General features: G+C 44.6%; 1 protein-coding gene across 1 annotated transcript in view; it reads right to left on the minus strand.

Moving 5' to 3' along the window:
* Nucleotides 1-12,155: 12,155 nt before the first annotated feature.
* Nucleotides 12,156-15,582, minus strand: part of LOC124035482 (mothers against decapentaplegic homolog 6-like) — a 29,523-nt gene continuing 26,096 nt past the window's right edge. Inside the window, exon 4 of the mRNA XM_046348935.1 lies at nucleotides 12,156-12,918. Within this exon, the coding sequence (XP_046204891.1) occupies nucleotides 12,284-12,918 (635 nt within the window). The 3' untranslated portion in view covers nucleotides 12,156-12,283. The remainder of the gene's footprint in view (nucleotides 12,919-15,582) is intronic.

A 15,582-nucleotide genomic window follows, 5' to 3' on the forward strand; every position in this document is an offset into this window, starting at 1 on the left:
CATTCCATCTCAATGTGTGTCATTCCATCTCAATGTGTGTCATTCCATCTCAATGTGTGTCATTCTATCTCAATGTGTGTCATTCTATCTCAATGAAACCTCCTCGTCCCCGTAGCGGGGGTTAATTGGACGAGAAACGCTGCAATACAAAGTGTTAAAAGGAGACAAAAGAGTCTTGGCCGAGGTTCAAGAGGAGAGCACCTCCAGGCAGTATAGGCTGAGGCTGACTGCTGCCGAGAGAGAAGTCTTGGCCGAGGTTCAAGAGGAGGGCACCTCCAGGCAGTACAGGCTGAGGCTGACTGCTGCTGAGAGAGAAGTCTTGGCCGAGGTTCAAGAGGAGGGCACCTCCAGGCAGTACAGGCTGAGGCTGACTGCTGCTGAGAGAGAAGTCTTGGCCGAGGTTCAAGAGGAGGGCACCTCCAGGCAGTACAGGCTGAGGCTGACTGCTGCCGAGAGAGAAGGCTGCGTTTCCCCCATGTCTCTCTGTCTCCATTTAATTACACTGAGGCTGACAGACATGGTGCTTAAAGACACAAAACAAAAAGACAGGGTCAAAAATAAACAGCACTGCAGTCATTCATTGAGGGCGCGTCACAGACACAGTCCCTACAGTTTACTATACATCGTTGACTTGTATTCATATCACAGGAGATTGGTGACACCTTCATTGGAGATAACGGGCTCGTTCTATTGACTGGAGTGGAGTCAGTGGAATGATAACAAATCCATCAAACATTCCGTTTGCTCCGTTCCGGATGTTATTATGAGCCGTCCTCCCGTCAGCAGCCTCCTGTGATTCAGATACTTCAGCTCTGACAAGCTTAACGCATGATTCAGTATTTTTCAGTATGATTCAGTATGATTCAGTATGATTCAGATACTTCAACTCTGATAAGCTTGAAGCATGATTCAGTATGATTCAGTATGATTCAGTATGATTCAGTATGATTCAGATACTTAAACTCTGACAAGCTTGATTCAGTATGATTCAGTATGATTCAGTATGATTCAGTATGAATCAGATACTTAAACTCTGACAAGCTTAACGCATGATTCAGTATGATTCAGTATGATTCAGTATGATTCAGTATGAATCAGATACTTAAACTCTGACAAGCTTAACGCATGATTCAGTATGATTCAGTATGATTCAGTATGATTCAGTATGATTCAGTATGATTCAGATACTTAAACTCTGACAAGCTTGAAGCATGTCCTGTAGGCTATAAGATGCCGAGCAGGCTATCCTTAATGTAGTGAGGCTGGCCAAGATGTGTCTGTATCTGAACCAGTGGAGGCTGCTGAGGGGAGGACGGCTCATAATAATGTCTGGAACGGAGCGAATGGAATGGCATCAAACACCTGGAAACCATGGAAACCATGCGTTTGATGTATTTGATACCATTCCACTGATACCATTACCACACGCCCGTCCTCCCCAATTAAGGTGTCACCAACCTCCTGTGATCTGAACATGTATTCCATCTCATTCCAAAATCATGGCCATTAATATGGAGTTGGTCCCCTCCCTTTGCAGCTATAACAGCCTCCACTCTTCTGAGAAGGCTTTCCACTAGATGTTGGAACATTGCTGCTCTAAAAGCCTCCACTCTTCTGGGAAGGCTTTCCACTAGATGTTGGAACATTGCTGCTCTAAAAGCCTCCACTCTTCTGGGAAGGCTTTCCACTAGATGTTGGAACATTGCTGCTCTAAAAGCCTCCACTCTTCTGGGAAGGCTTTCCACTAGATGTTGGAACATTGCTGCTCTAAAAGCCTCCACTTTTCTGGGAAGGCTTTCCACTAGATGTTGGAACATTGCTGCTCTAAAAGCCTCCACTCTTCTGGGAAGGCTTTCCACTAGATGTTGGAACATTGCTGCTCTAAAAGCCTCCACTCTTCTGGGAAGGCTTTCCACTAGATGTTGGAACATTGCTGCTCTAAAAGCCTTCACTATTCTGGGAAAGGTTTCCACTAGATGTTGAAACATTTCTGCGGGGACTTGCTTTCATTCAGCCACAAGAGCATTAGTGAGGTCGGGGCACTGATGTTGGCCGATTAGGCCTGGCTCGCATTCGGCATTCCAAGTCATCTCAAAGGTGTTCGATGAGGTTGAAGTACTGAATCATACTGAATCATACTGAATCATACTGAATCATGCTTCAAGCTTGTCAGAGGTGAAGTATCTGAATCACAGGAGGCTGCTGACGGGAGGACGGCTCATAAAAACGTCCGGAATGGAGCAAACGGAATGTTTGATGGATTTGTTATCATTCCACTGACTCCACTCCAGTCAATAGAACGAGCCCGTTCTCTCCAATGAAGGTGTCACCAATCTCCTGTGATATGAATACAAGTCAACGATGTATAGTAAACTGTAGGGACTGTGTCTGTGACGCGCCCTCAATGAATGACTGCAGTGCTGTTTATTTTTGACCCTGTCTTTTTGTTTTGTGTCTTTAAGCACCATGTCTGTCAGCCTCAGTGTAATTAAATGGAGACAGAGAGACATGGGGGGAAACGCAGCCCTCTCTCTCAGCAGCAGTGTGCAGAGCCTCTGTGCAGACCAGTCAAGTTCTTCCACATCGATCTCGACTAGCCATTTCTGTATGGACCTCACTTTGTGCACAGGGGCATTGTCATACTGAAGCGTTAATATTTCCCTTCACTGGAACTAAGGGTCCCGAACCATGAAAAACAGCACCAGACCATTATTCCTCCTCCACCGAACTTTACAGTTGGCACTATGCATTGGGGCAGGTAGCGTTCTCCTGGCATCTGCCAAACCCATATTTGTCCGTCGGACTGCCAGATGGTGAAGCGTGATTCATCACTCCAGAGAACGAGTTTCCACTGCTCCAGAGTCCAATGGTGACGAGGTTTACAGACAACAAATATTTTAAATGGCAAAGATAAATATCCTGACTAACAAAAAAGCATATGATGCTTTTCACATCAACACCTCCTATTCAGACTCAACGTCCCTGAACGTTGTGACCAGGTTCAATGACAGAAAGTATTGATGTAAAAAACATACTTGTTTGTTTATTGGGATATTTATCGTTGCCATTTAAAATATGTGTTGTCTGTTAAAATCAAGTTTGGTGGGAAAAGTCAGTTTCAGTTCCCACGGTGGTGACCTCCCTCCCACATCACGTGTGTATTTACCAGAGCATAAATCAATCATCTTTAACAGCAAGCCAAAATGTACAGAAGGAAACGCTGTACGACTGGTACATCTTGACGTGAACCTGTGTTTAAACTTCTCGATAAAGAGGGTTACCTGCATTCTAAAGTCAATTATCGCTTTGAAGGCAATTATGGTAATAAAAACACTTATTGAGGTATTGTTATCACTAAATTGTTTAAATTATCACCTCAACATAATGCATGATCTCGTCACAGGTTCCAGACCAGCCACACTGTACATTGTAGATATAATATAATACTATATCCTGACTCCTAAAAGGTGATTATCCACTATTAGATATATTGATCATCAATAATGTTTTCATGACTAAACTTCAACTACAGATGTGGTTATCTTAATTTGAGCCAGTTTGCTACAGCAGGAAAATAATCCTGCAGCAACAGGAAATGTGGGATTATAATTAATGGACATTTTTGTAGAGGTTGATACATTTCTCGTAAGGCAAAATCAAGTCTGAAATTTCTAAGTGGAAATGACAAACTTCAGAAGTCTTTTCATAACCTCAAATACACTAGACGTTTTACTTTTCCTGCACTGTAGGAAAGTTATCCCGCAACAGGGTGATCTGAATGCAGACGTGTTTACCTGCTACCTGTGACAAGATTTGGATGTGTGTTCTATTTACACAGATCCCGGACTCCCACTTCACTACCCTTGAATTAGCCCACTTCATTCTCAGTTCAACGTGGGGTCAGCAGCACAACACAGCCCTCACAAGCCTCTTCCCAAGCCAAGGGTCTCCTCCTCTGAAAGGAGCTGGGGGTTTATGTAACGTGCTCCTTGTGTCTTTGAATCCTGACAAAGGAAAACAATGAGAGGTGATAAGTCAGGAGCAGTGTTTTCAGACGGGAGACCAGAGTTGTTTCATTAGGGCACATCGAAGCAAAACGTTTTGCAACGGAGTTCAGAGTCCTTCACTGATTCAGTCAGTTTTCTTCTGTTTGCCTAATGAATACAACCCAAATGAGATGGAAGACAAGATGGTGGATTTTGGATGGTGGAGCCCCCTATTCCCCCGGGCCACTGCCAACTTCCTTCACCATCGGCTGTTCTATGCCACCACCACAGACCACACACTTGGCTCGGAGCAACTAGGCAGGAGATGGAGACAGACGTGAATACTCCCTGGATTTTTTTGAGGCAGCAAGAATGCCCTGGGTCTTGATCACAAGGTTGGAAAATGGCGTGCTGTGAAAATGTTAACAGACCCATCATGTCCCAGAACACATACAGCTACAAACGTTTTGCATAAGGTTCCTCTTGATTGAATGAATCATATGCTCAAATCAAATCAAATTTTATTTGTCACATACACATGGTTAGCAGATGTTAATGCGAGTGTAGCGAAATGCTTGTTCATGTGATCATGCAATGTCTGTTTATTTAACCATGTGGGCTACTGTTCCTTGAATCCCAGTCATTCAACTAGAAACTATTATTATGTGATACTTTGCAATAGTGTGAAAACCACTTCACAAATGCCCATGAATGGCCTTTTTGTAGGTCTAATAATGCAAATTCAAAACAGCATATAAAAAGCACTTTCAATGGTTGAGCGATGTGTCTCTGCTTCGTTCTGTACCACAGACGCAGTATAATCAACTCGTTTACTTTTCAAGTTTAAAGCTAATTACAGCTTTCAAAACGCAGCGGCTCAGAGCTTCGTCAGAGACAAAAAAACAAAATGTCCGCCCCTGTCAAGAGTGAAGAAAAGCACAGACGTCTCAAGACACGATTCGTACTGCTTACATTTGCTTTTCCAGCCAGTCATTCTCTCTCGTTCTCTTACCCAAATATGAGAGCTTCCACAAATACTTGTGTTGTTGAAAGACTCAAACAGGATGCCATTGTGTTATAAACACAGAACTTTCTCCTACTGGAGCCGGTCTGGGCCCATGTACCCACTGTGGTTTGTTGTGTAATCATCCAGCTATGTGTTTTCAGTTTCTCACCACCACCCGCTCTGTCTGTTTCCATTGGTATTGGGCTCTCGTCCCATGGATAGAGTTGGGGGGGGGTGGTCTGATTTCCGCACATTGGAGCAGAATCCGTTTATGAGGAGCAATGCTTTTTGGGGTGTTTGTACTTTCTACAGACTTGAGAGATAGATCTATGATGTACCCAAGACACATGTTCTTCAATGAGAGTAACATATATCTTTTCCCCCTGATGTAGCCCATGACCAGAAGTATTCTCTGGGTCATTACGTCTGATGTAGCCCATGACCAGAAGTATTCTCTGGGTCATTACGTCTGATGTAGACCATTACCAGAAGTATTCTCTGGGTCATTACGTCTGATGTAGCCCATTACTAGAAGTATTCTCTGGGTCATTACGTCTGATGTAGACCATTACCAGAAGTATTCTCTGGGTCATTACGTCTGATGTAGCCCATTACCAGAAGTATTCTCTGGGTCATTACGTCTGATGTAGCCCATTACCAGAAGTATTCTCTGAGTCATTATGTCTGATGTAGCCCATTACCAGAAGTATTCTCTGAGTCATTACGTCTGATGTAGCCCATTACCAGAAGTATTCTCTGGGTCATTACGTCTGATGTAGCCCATTACCAGAAGTATTCTCTGGGTCATTATGTCTGATGTAGCCCATTACCAGAAGTATTCTCTGGGTCATTATGTCTGATGTAGACCATTACCAGAAGTATTCTCCGGGTTATTACGTCTGATGTAGCCCATTACTAGAAGTATTCTCCGGGTCATTACGTCTGACGTAGACCATTACCAGAAGTATTCTCTGGGTCATTATGTCTGATGTAGACCATTACCAGAAGTATTCTCTGGGTCATTACGTCTGATGTAGACCATTACCAGAAGTATTCTCTGGGTCATTATGTCTGACGTAGACCATTACCAGAAGTATTCTCTGGGTCATTATGTCTGATGTAGACCATTACTAGAAGTATTCTCTGAGTCATTATGTCTGATGTAGACCATTACCAGAAGTATTCTCTGAGTCATTACGTCTGACGTAGACCATTACCAGAAGTATTCTCTGAGTCATTACGTCTGATGTAGACCATTACCAGAAGTATTCTCTGGGTCATTACGTCTGATGTAGCCCATTACCAGAAGTATTCTCTGGGTCATTATGTCTGATGTAGACCATTACCAGAAGTATTCTCCGGGTCATTATGTCTGACGTAGACCATTACCAGAAGTATTCTCTGGGTCATTATGTCTGACGTAGACCATTACCAGAAGTATTCTCTGGGTCATTACGTCTGATGTAGACCATTACCAGAAGTATTCTCCGGGTCATTATGTCTGATGTAGCCCATTACCAGAAGTATTCTCTGGGTTATTACGTCTGATGTAGACCATTACCAGAAGTATTCTCTGAGTCATTATGTCTGATGTAGACCATTACCAGAAGTATTCTCTGGGTCATTACGTCTGATGTAGACCATTACCAGAAGTATTCTCTGGGTCATTATGTCTGATGTAGCCCATTACCAGAAGTATTCTCTGGGTCATTATGTCTGACGTAGACCATTACCAGAAGTATTCTCTGGGTCATTATGTCTGATGTAGACCATTACTAGAAGTATTCTCTGGGTCATTACGTCTGATGTAGACCATTACCAGAAGTATTCTCTGAGTCATTACGTCTGACGTAGACCATTACCAGAAGTATTCTCTGAGTCATTACGTCTGATGTAGACCATTACCAGAAGTATTCTCTGGGTCATTACGTCTGATGTAGCCCATTACCAGAAGTATTCTCTGGGTCATTATGTCTGATGTAGACCATTACCAGAAGTATTCTCCGGGTCATTATGTCTGACGTAGACCATTACCAGAAGTATTCTCTGGGTCATTATGTCTGACGTAGACCATTACCAGAAGTATTCTCTGGGTCATTACGTCTGATGTAGACCATTACCAGAAGTATTCTGGTCATTATGTCTGATGTAGCCCCGGGTCATTATGTCTGATGTAGCCCATTACCAGAAGTATTCTCCGGGTCATTATGTCTGACGTAGACCATTACCAGAAGTATTCTCTGGGTCATTACGTCTGATGTAGACCATTACCAGAAGTATTCTCCGGGTCATTATGTCTGACGTAGACCATTACCAGAAGTATTCTCCGGGTCATTATGTCTGACGTAGACCATTACCAGAAGTATTCTCTGGGTCATTACGTCTGACGTAGACCATTACCAGAAGTATTCTCCGGGTCATTATGTCTGACGTAGACCATTACCAGAAGTATTCTCCGGGTCATTATGTCTGACGTAGACCATTACCAGAAGTATTCTCTGGGTCATTATGTCTGACGTAGACCATTACCAGAAGTATTCTCTGAGTCATTATGTCTGACGTAGACCATTACCAGAAGTATTCTCTGAGTCATTATGTCTGACGTAGACCATTACCAGAAGTATTCTCTGAGTCATTATGTCTGACGTAGACCATTACCAGAAGTATTCTCCGGGTCATTATGTCTGACGTAGACCATTACCAGAAGTATTCTCCGGGTCATTATGTCTGACGTAGACCATTACCAGAAGTATTCTCTGAGTCATTATGTCTGACGTAGACCATTACCAGAAGTATTCTCTGAGTCATTATGTCTGACGTAGACCATTACCAGAAGTATTCTCCGGGTCATTATGTCTGACGTAGACCATTACCAGAAGTATTCTCTGAGTCATTATGTCTGAGTATTCTCTGAGTCATTATGTAGACCATTACCAGAAGTATTCTCTGAGTCATTATGTCTGACGTAGAGACCATTACCAGAAGTATTCTCTGGGTCATTATGTCTGACGTAGACCATTACCAGAAGTATTCTCTGGGTCATTATGTCTGACGTAGACCATTACCAGAAGTATTCTCTGGGTCATTATGTCTGACGTAGACCATTACCAGAAGTATTCTCTGGGTCATTATGTCTGGCGTAGACCATTACCAGAAGTATTCTCCGGGTCATTATTCTGGTCATTATGTCTGACGTAGACCATTACCAGAAGTATTCTCCGGGTCATTATGTCTGTATTCTCCGGGTCATTATGACCATTACCATTAGAAGTATTCTCGGGTCATTATGTCTGACGTAGACCATTACCAGAAGTATTCTCCGGGTCATTATGTCTGACGTAGACCATTACCAGAAGTATTCTCTGGGTCATTATGTCTGACGTAGACCATTACCAGAAGTATTCTCGGGTCATTATGTCTGACGTAGACCATTACCAGAAGTATTCTCTGGGTCATTATGTCTGACGTAGACCATTACCAGAAGTATTCTCTGGGTCATTATGTCTGACGTAGACCATTACCAGAAGTATTCTCTGGGTCATTATGTCTGACGTAGACCATTACCAGAAGTATTCTCTGGGTCATTATGTCTGACGTAGACCATTACCAGAAGTATTCTCTGGGTCATTATGTCTGTAGACCATTACCAGAAGTATTCCATTACCAGAAGTATTCTCGGGTATTCTCTGGGACATTATGTCTGAGTATTCTCTGGGTCGTAGACCATTACCAGAAGTATTCTCTGGGTCATTATGTCTGACGTAGACCATTACCAGAAGTATTCTCTGGGTCATTATGTCTGACGTAGACCATTACCAGAAGTATTCTCTGGGTCATTATGTCTGACGTAGACCATTACCAGAAGTATTCTCCGGGTCATTATGTCTGACGTAGACCATTACCAGAAGTATTCTCTGGGTCATTATGTCTGACGTAGACCATTACCAGAAGTATTCTCTGAGTCATTATGTCTGACGTAGACCATTACCAGAAGTATTCTCTGAGTCATTATGTCTGACGTAGACCATTACCAGAAGTATTCTCCGGGTCATTATGTCTGAAGTATTCTCTGGTCATTATGTAGACCATTACCAGAAGTATTCTCTGAGTCATTATGTCTGACGTAGACCATTACCAGAAGTATTCTCTGAGTCATTATGTCTGACGTAGACCATTACCAGAAGTATTCTCTGGGTCATTATGTCTGACGTAGACCATTACCAGAAGTATTCTCCGGGTCATTATGTCTGACGTAGACCATTACCAGAAGTATTCTCCGGGTCATTATGTCTGACGTAGACCATTACCAGAAGTATTCTCTGGGTCATTATGTCTGACGTAGACCATTACCAGAAGTATTCTCCGGGTCATTATGTCTGCGTAGACCATTACCAGAAGTATTCTCTGGGTCATTATGTCTGACGTAGACCATTACCAGAAGTATTCTCTGGGTCATTATGTCTGCGTAGACCATTACCAGAAGTATTAGACCGGGTCATTATTATTACCAGAAGTATTCTCCGGGTCATTATGTCTGGCGTAGACCATTACCAGAAGTATTCTCGGGTCATTATGTCTGGCGTAGACCATTACCAGAAGTATTCTCCGGGTCATTATGTCTGGCGTAGACCATTACCAGAAGTATTCTCTGGGTCATTATGTCTGACGTAGACCATTACCAGAAGTATTCTCGGGTCATTATGTCTGGCGTAGACCATTACCAGAAGTATTCTCCGGGTCATTATGTCTGGCGTAGACCATTACCAGAAGTATTCTCTGGGTCATTATGTCTGACGTAGACCATTACCAGAAGTATTCTCCGGGTCATTATGTCTGACGGCCATTACCAGAAGTATTCCGGGTCATTATGTCCACCATTAAGTATTCTCCGGGTCATTATGTCTGGCGTAGACCATTACCAGAAGTATTCTCTGGGTCATTATGTCTGACGTAGACCATTACCAGAAGTATTCTCGGGTCATTATGTCTGACGTAGACCATTACCAGAAGTATTCTCTGGGTCATTATGTCTCGTAGACCATTACCAGAAGTACCATTACCAGAAGTATTCTCTGGGTCATTATGTCTGGCGTAGACCATTACCAGAAGTATTCTCCGGGTCATTATGTCTGGCGTAGACCATTACCAGAAGTACGGGTCATTTACCATTACCAGAAGTATTCTCTAGGGTCATTATGTCTGACGTAGACCATTACCAGAAGTATTCTCCGGGTCATTATGTCTGACGTAGACCATTACCAGAAGTATTCTCTGGGTCATTATGTCTGACGTAGACCATTACCAGAAGTATTCTCCGGGTCATTATGTCTGACGTAGACCATTACCAGAAGTATTCTCCGGGTCATTATGTCTGACGTAGCCCATTACCAGAAGTATTCTCTGGGTCATTATGTCTGACGTAGACCATTACCAGAAGTATTCTCCGGGTCATTATTCTGTAGACCATTACCAGAAGTATTCTCTGGGTCATTATGTCTGACGTAGACCATTACCAGAAGTATTCTCGGGTCATTATGTCACGTAGACCATTACCAGAAGTATTCTCCGGGTCATTATGTCTGACGTAGACCATTACCAGAAGTATTCTCGGGTCATTATGTCTGACGTAGACCATTACCAGAAGTATTCTCGGGTCATTATGTCTGACGTAGACCATTACCAGAAGTATTCTCCGGGTCATTATGTCTGACGTAGACCATTACCAGAAGTATTCTCCGGGTCATTATGTCTGACGTAGACCATTACCAGAAGTATTCTCCGGGTCATTATGTCTGACGTAGACGTAGCTGCATGGACCGTCTTCGTTTGGTCAGGACAGATGCTTTCGGTTTCATGTTGTACTTTAATTCTAGACCCACAAATAATATCACTGGGAATTATCAGAGGAAACTTCCCTCATCACCTCCAGGCTGGCAGCTGATCAGTGGATGTGCCTTCCTTCTTCAGGGGCCTTCTGGATCTTTGGTACAGCCAATCAGATGTGAATGAACCTCATTTGGTTGATCCTGCCGGTGGTAATGAAGTAACATAGCTATTTAATTGTAAGACTATGACTGAAGCTTTTCAACGTACTGTTGAGCGTAAAGGGTAAATGCATTGTGTTTATCCTCCACTACACCTCTTGCTGTTTTTATCCCACAACTGATCAGAATGTTCTTTGACCTCGACAACTCTAGTGCCCTGTCACGTCACATATCTCAACTCAATACACAAAACACCACCAGAGAATATCAGTAGAAAGACTAAATCAAAGTTTGAAGAAAGCCCAACATCTTAGAATACGAGTACTTTATTGTCAATGTGTGAATGGCATAACTCTTTCAGGTGATTGATAACATCTGAGAACTAAAACCAGGCGTGTCATGTTGTCTGCAGGATATATCTCTTTCAGCATATATAGAATCCAAAGTGCATCATTCTGTTCTTTTTTGTTTTATTTCGTCCATATACACATTACACTATACATAAATAATTGCATTGTAAAAATGACTTGGTATTTACAAGTATAATATATTTCATATAATATATAAAACTTTATATTAAATCTAGGTAGATTATATTTGGGATAGTTGGTTGAGATAGCTGTCTGTGTGTGTGTGTGTGTGTGTGTGTGTCTATGTGTGTGTGTGTGTGTCTATGTGATGTGTGTGTGTGTGTGTGTGTGTATGTGTGTGTATGTGTGTCTATGTGTGTGTGTGTATGTGTGTGCGTGTGTGTGTCTACTGTGTCTGTCTTGTGTGTGTGTGTGTGTCTGTGTGTATGTCTGTCCATCCATCCCTCTGTCTGTCTTCCTAGTCTGTGTATGTGTGTGTGTCTGTGTCCCTCTGTCTTATGTGTGTGTATGTGTGTGTGTATGTGTGTGTGTGTCTGTCTGTGTCCATGTGTGTGTACACATATACCTGTGAGCACCTGTGTAAGTATATACGTGTACTGTATTTGTGTTTCCCCGTCTGTCCATCCATCCCTCTGTCTGTCTTCCTAGTCTGTGTGTTATCTGTGTGTATGTCTGTCCATCCATCCCTCTGTCTGTCTTCCTAGTCTGTGTGTTATCTGTGTGTATGTCTGTCCATCCATCCCTCTGTCTGTCTTCCTAGTCTGTGTGTTATCTGTGTGTATGTCTGTCCATCCATCCCTCTGTCTGTCTTCCTAGTCTGTGTGTTATCTGTGTGTATGTCTGTCCATCCATCCCTCTGTCTGTCTTCCTAGTCTGTGTGTTATCTGTGTGTATGTCTGTCCATCCATCCCTCTGTCTGTCTTCCTAGTCTGTGTGTTATCTGTGGGTATTGAGCAACACCTCCACCCAGCAGGGGCAGGAGGTGACGAACTGTCTGGAGTAGCAGGGGCCCCAGCCCTTGGCGAAGCTGATCCTCACACTGTGGGGATCATAGGGGCCCTCCAGCCCCACAGGGGGCTCCATGCCCTGCTGCAGGATCCAACTGGACTTGTCATAGTCAAACACTTTGAGTGAGTAGCCAGGCATCACCCTCCTCACAGTCAGTCCCCTCACTGAGCTGGGCAGGTCCAGGGTGGGCGAGTGGACAAACACTGGGTGCTGGCTACGGTTGTAGATCCACACTCCGTCAGGTTCTTGGCTCAGGACAATCCCGTAGCCGATTTTGCTGCGTGTTCGCTGGACACAGCTGCCCGTGCTGCTGCCACTACCGCCGCGGTGACTACGGTTGCCATGGTGACCGTCGCAGCGGTGACCGTTGCTAGCGTTGGCAACGGCGTTGAGTTGGCCCAGGCAGAGGCCCGTGCCCTGAGGTAGGTCGTAGAAGATGCTGAGCGAGGGCTCGTGGGCCGGGTAGAGGCGCCCGACCCGCGTCTGCTGTTCCCAGTAGGCTACGCTGCACCAGTGGGAACGCCGCTCACAGGAAGACGAGGAGCCCACGGAGGTACCGGGGGCTGAGAAGGAGAGAGAGAGACATTGTTGTTGTTGTAACCCCATTCACTTTTCATGCCAATAAAGCTGATATGAATTATATTAATTTGTGGGGGAGGAAGAGAGTGAAAGTTACCCTGAATATCTGAACAAACTAAAGCTAGATTTACTACAGTCACTAACATCAAGTAAAGACATGTGTCCATTGACCAGACTGATACACTTAGGAGAGAGACCAGACTGATAGACCGAGGAGAGGGACCAGACTGATAGACTTGGAGAGAGACCAGACTGATAGACCGGGAGAGAGACCAGACTGATAGACCTAGGAGAGAGACCAGACTGTTAGGCCGAGGAGAGAGACCAGACTGATAGACCGAGGAGAGGGACCAGACTGATAGACCGAGGAGAGAGACCAGACTGATAGACCGAGGAGAGGGACCAGACTGATAGACTTGGGAGAGAGACCAGACTGATAGACCGAGGAGAGAGACCAGACTGTTAGGCCGAGGAGAGAGACCAGACTGATAGACCGAGGAGAGAGACCAGACTGATAGACCGAGGAGAGAGACCAGACTGATAGACCGAGGAGAGGAAATGGAAACTGTAACATTTTCAACACAAAACAATCCTACTTACAAAAACAAAAACTCCTCAGCTTCTAGTAAGTTCCTCGTTCCTCATTTCCCATGAGCCATTAGTAGTATGTTCTAAAAACCCTGGAAAAACTGTCATCTTGACCAGCAATACCCCACTGCACCTTCCTCCCCCTCCCCCTCTACACCCCTCCCCTCCGCATTCCAGACGGGTGAGCCCGCGTGGGAGAGCCCCCCCCCATTCCTCCATCTCATAGCCCCTATCCCCACGAGCTAAGAGAGAGAGGGAGAAAGGAAAAGTGAGCGAGAGAGACAGAGAGAGAGAAAGAAAGGGAGAGAGAAAGGAAGAGAGAGAGAGAAAGAAGGAGAGAGAGAGAGAGAGAGAGAGAGAGAGAGAGAGAGAGAAAGAAAGGGAGAGAGAAAGGAAGAGAGAGAGAGAAAGGAAGGGAGAGAGAGAGAGAAGAGAGAGAGAGAGAGAGAAAGGGAGATAGAGAAAAGAAGGGAGAGAGGGAGAGAGAGAGAAAGGGAGAGAGAGAGAAAGGGAGGGAGAGGGCGAGAAAAGGAGGGAGAGAGAGGGAGAGAGGAAGGGAGAGAAAGGGAGAGAGAGAGAAAGGGGAGAACGGGAGAGAAAGAGAGAGAAAGGAGGGAGAGAGAGAAAAGGAGGAGAGAGAGAGGGAGAGGAGAGAGAGAGGAGGGAGAGAGAGAAAGGGGAAGAGAGAAAGGGAGAGAGAGAGAAAGGGAGGGAGAGAGCGAGAAAAGGAGGGAGAGAGAGGAGAGAGGAGAGAGAGAGAGAGAGAGAGAGAGAGAGAGAGAGAGAGAGAGAGAGAGAGAGAGAGAGAGAGAGAGAGAGAGAGAATCTATCTGTGTATCTTGTTGGGGGAGAATGCAGAGAGCTGTGGGTTGGCAGTGCACTACATTGCTGCCTGCCATAAGATGAGGGACAGTGTCTGTCAAACCAATCAACCTGCACATGTACTCTACTGTATGCTTATTGTTATTGTTCAATAAATGGTTATCCAAAGTAAGCTTCAGCAATATGAACATTGTTACATCATGCCAATAAAGCAAACTGAATTGAATTTAATAAAGAGAGAGAGCGAGAGAGAGACAGAGAGAGACAGAGAGAGAGAGGGCAGAGAGAGAGAGAGAGAGAGAGAGAGAGAGAGAGAGAGAGAGCAGAGAGCGAGAGAGAGCAGAGAGAGAGAGAGAGAGAGAGAGAGAGAGAGAGAGAGAGAGAGAGCAGAGAGCGAGAGAGAGACAGAGAGAGAGACAGAGCAGAGAGAGAGAGAGAGAGAGAGAGAGAGAGAGAGAAGAGAGAGCAGAGAGAGAGCAGAGACAGAGAGAGAGAGAGAGAGAGAGAGAGAGAGAGGGCAGAGGGGGAGGGATCATGCAGCATTCAGCTCCCTGACAACCTAGCGCGAGCCCGCGAACCCCTGACCCCCCAGCCCTCATGCTATCAGCTCACATTAACTCCCACACAGAGTGATGCCATTATTTTGCTCCAGAGACTCTATTGACACAGAGGATTTAAAGCCCATGTGCCTGTGGCCCCATTCCTTTCATACTCATGCTAGCCCCCATCTCTGGGGCCCTAATGGCCGCCCTCTTTCCTATTAACAGGCTGCTTTAAGGTGACGCTGTGCGGAGAGATGCAGTGTGTGGAGCTGTACGTTTTCACTGTGGACATTTGACTTTTCCGTAGGTGGACATACTCTGTGTGCAAACTTTAACATGTGCAAACACACACACCGTTTTTTCAAATTGCACTTCTCATCTGAGGCCCACGTGTGTCATTAGTGAATTCCAGCCTGGCAGCTCCTGCGGTCTGCACTTTTTACAGCTCCGCAATAAGAGGGAACAGAACAGGCTGCTAGCAGGGAGCGGGATCAGACAGACGTTACACAGCCTGTACTCTTCCCTGTAATAACACAGATCAACTCATACACATTCGATTAGAAATGTCTAAATGTCAGGTATTTCTCCAGTCCCCTGCATGAACTGAAACAGTGCAAATCCTTCATTGGCATCAAATGCATGACACACAAGTGGGTTATATTGACTCTTTAACTACGCAACGTGTTCACAGTACAG

The sequence above is a fragment of the Oncorhynchus gorbuscha genome, linkage group LG05 (genome assembly GCF_021184085.1).
Source record: "Oncorhynchus gorbuscha isolate QuinsamMale2020 ecotype Even-year linkage group LG05, OgorEven_v1.0, whole genome shotgun sequence".
Lineage (NCBI taxonomy): Eukaryota > Metazoa > Chordata > Actinopteri > Salmoniformes > Salmonidae > Oncorhynchus > Oncorhynchus gorbuscha.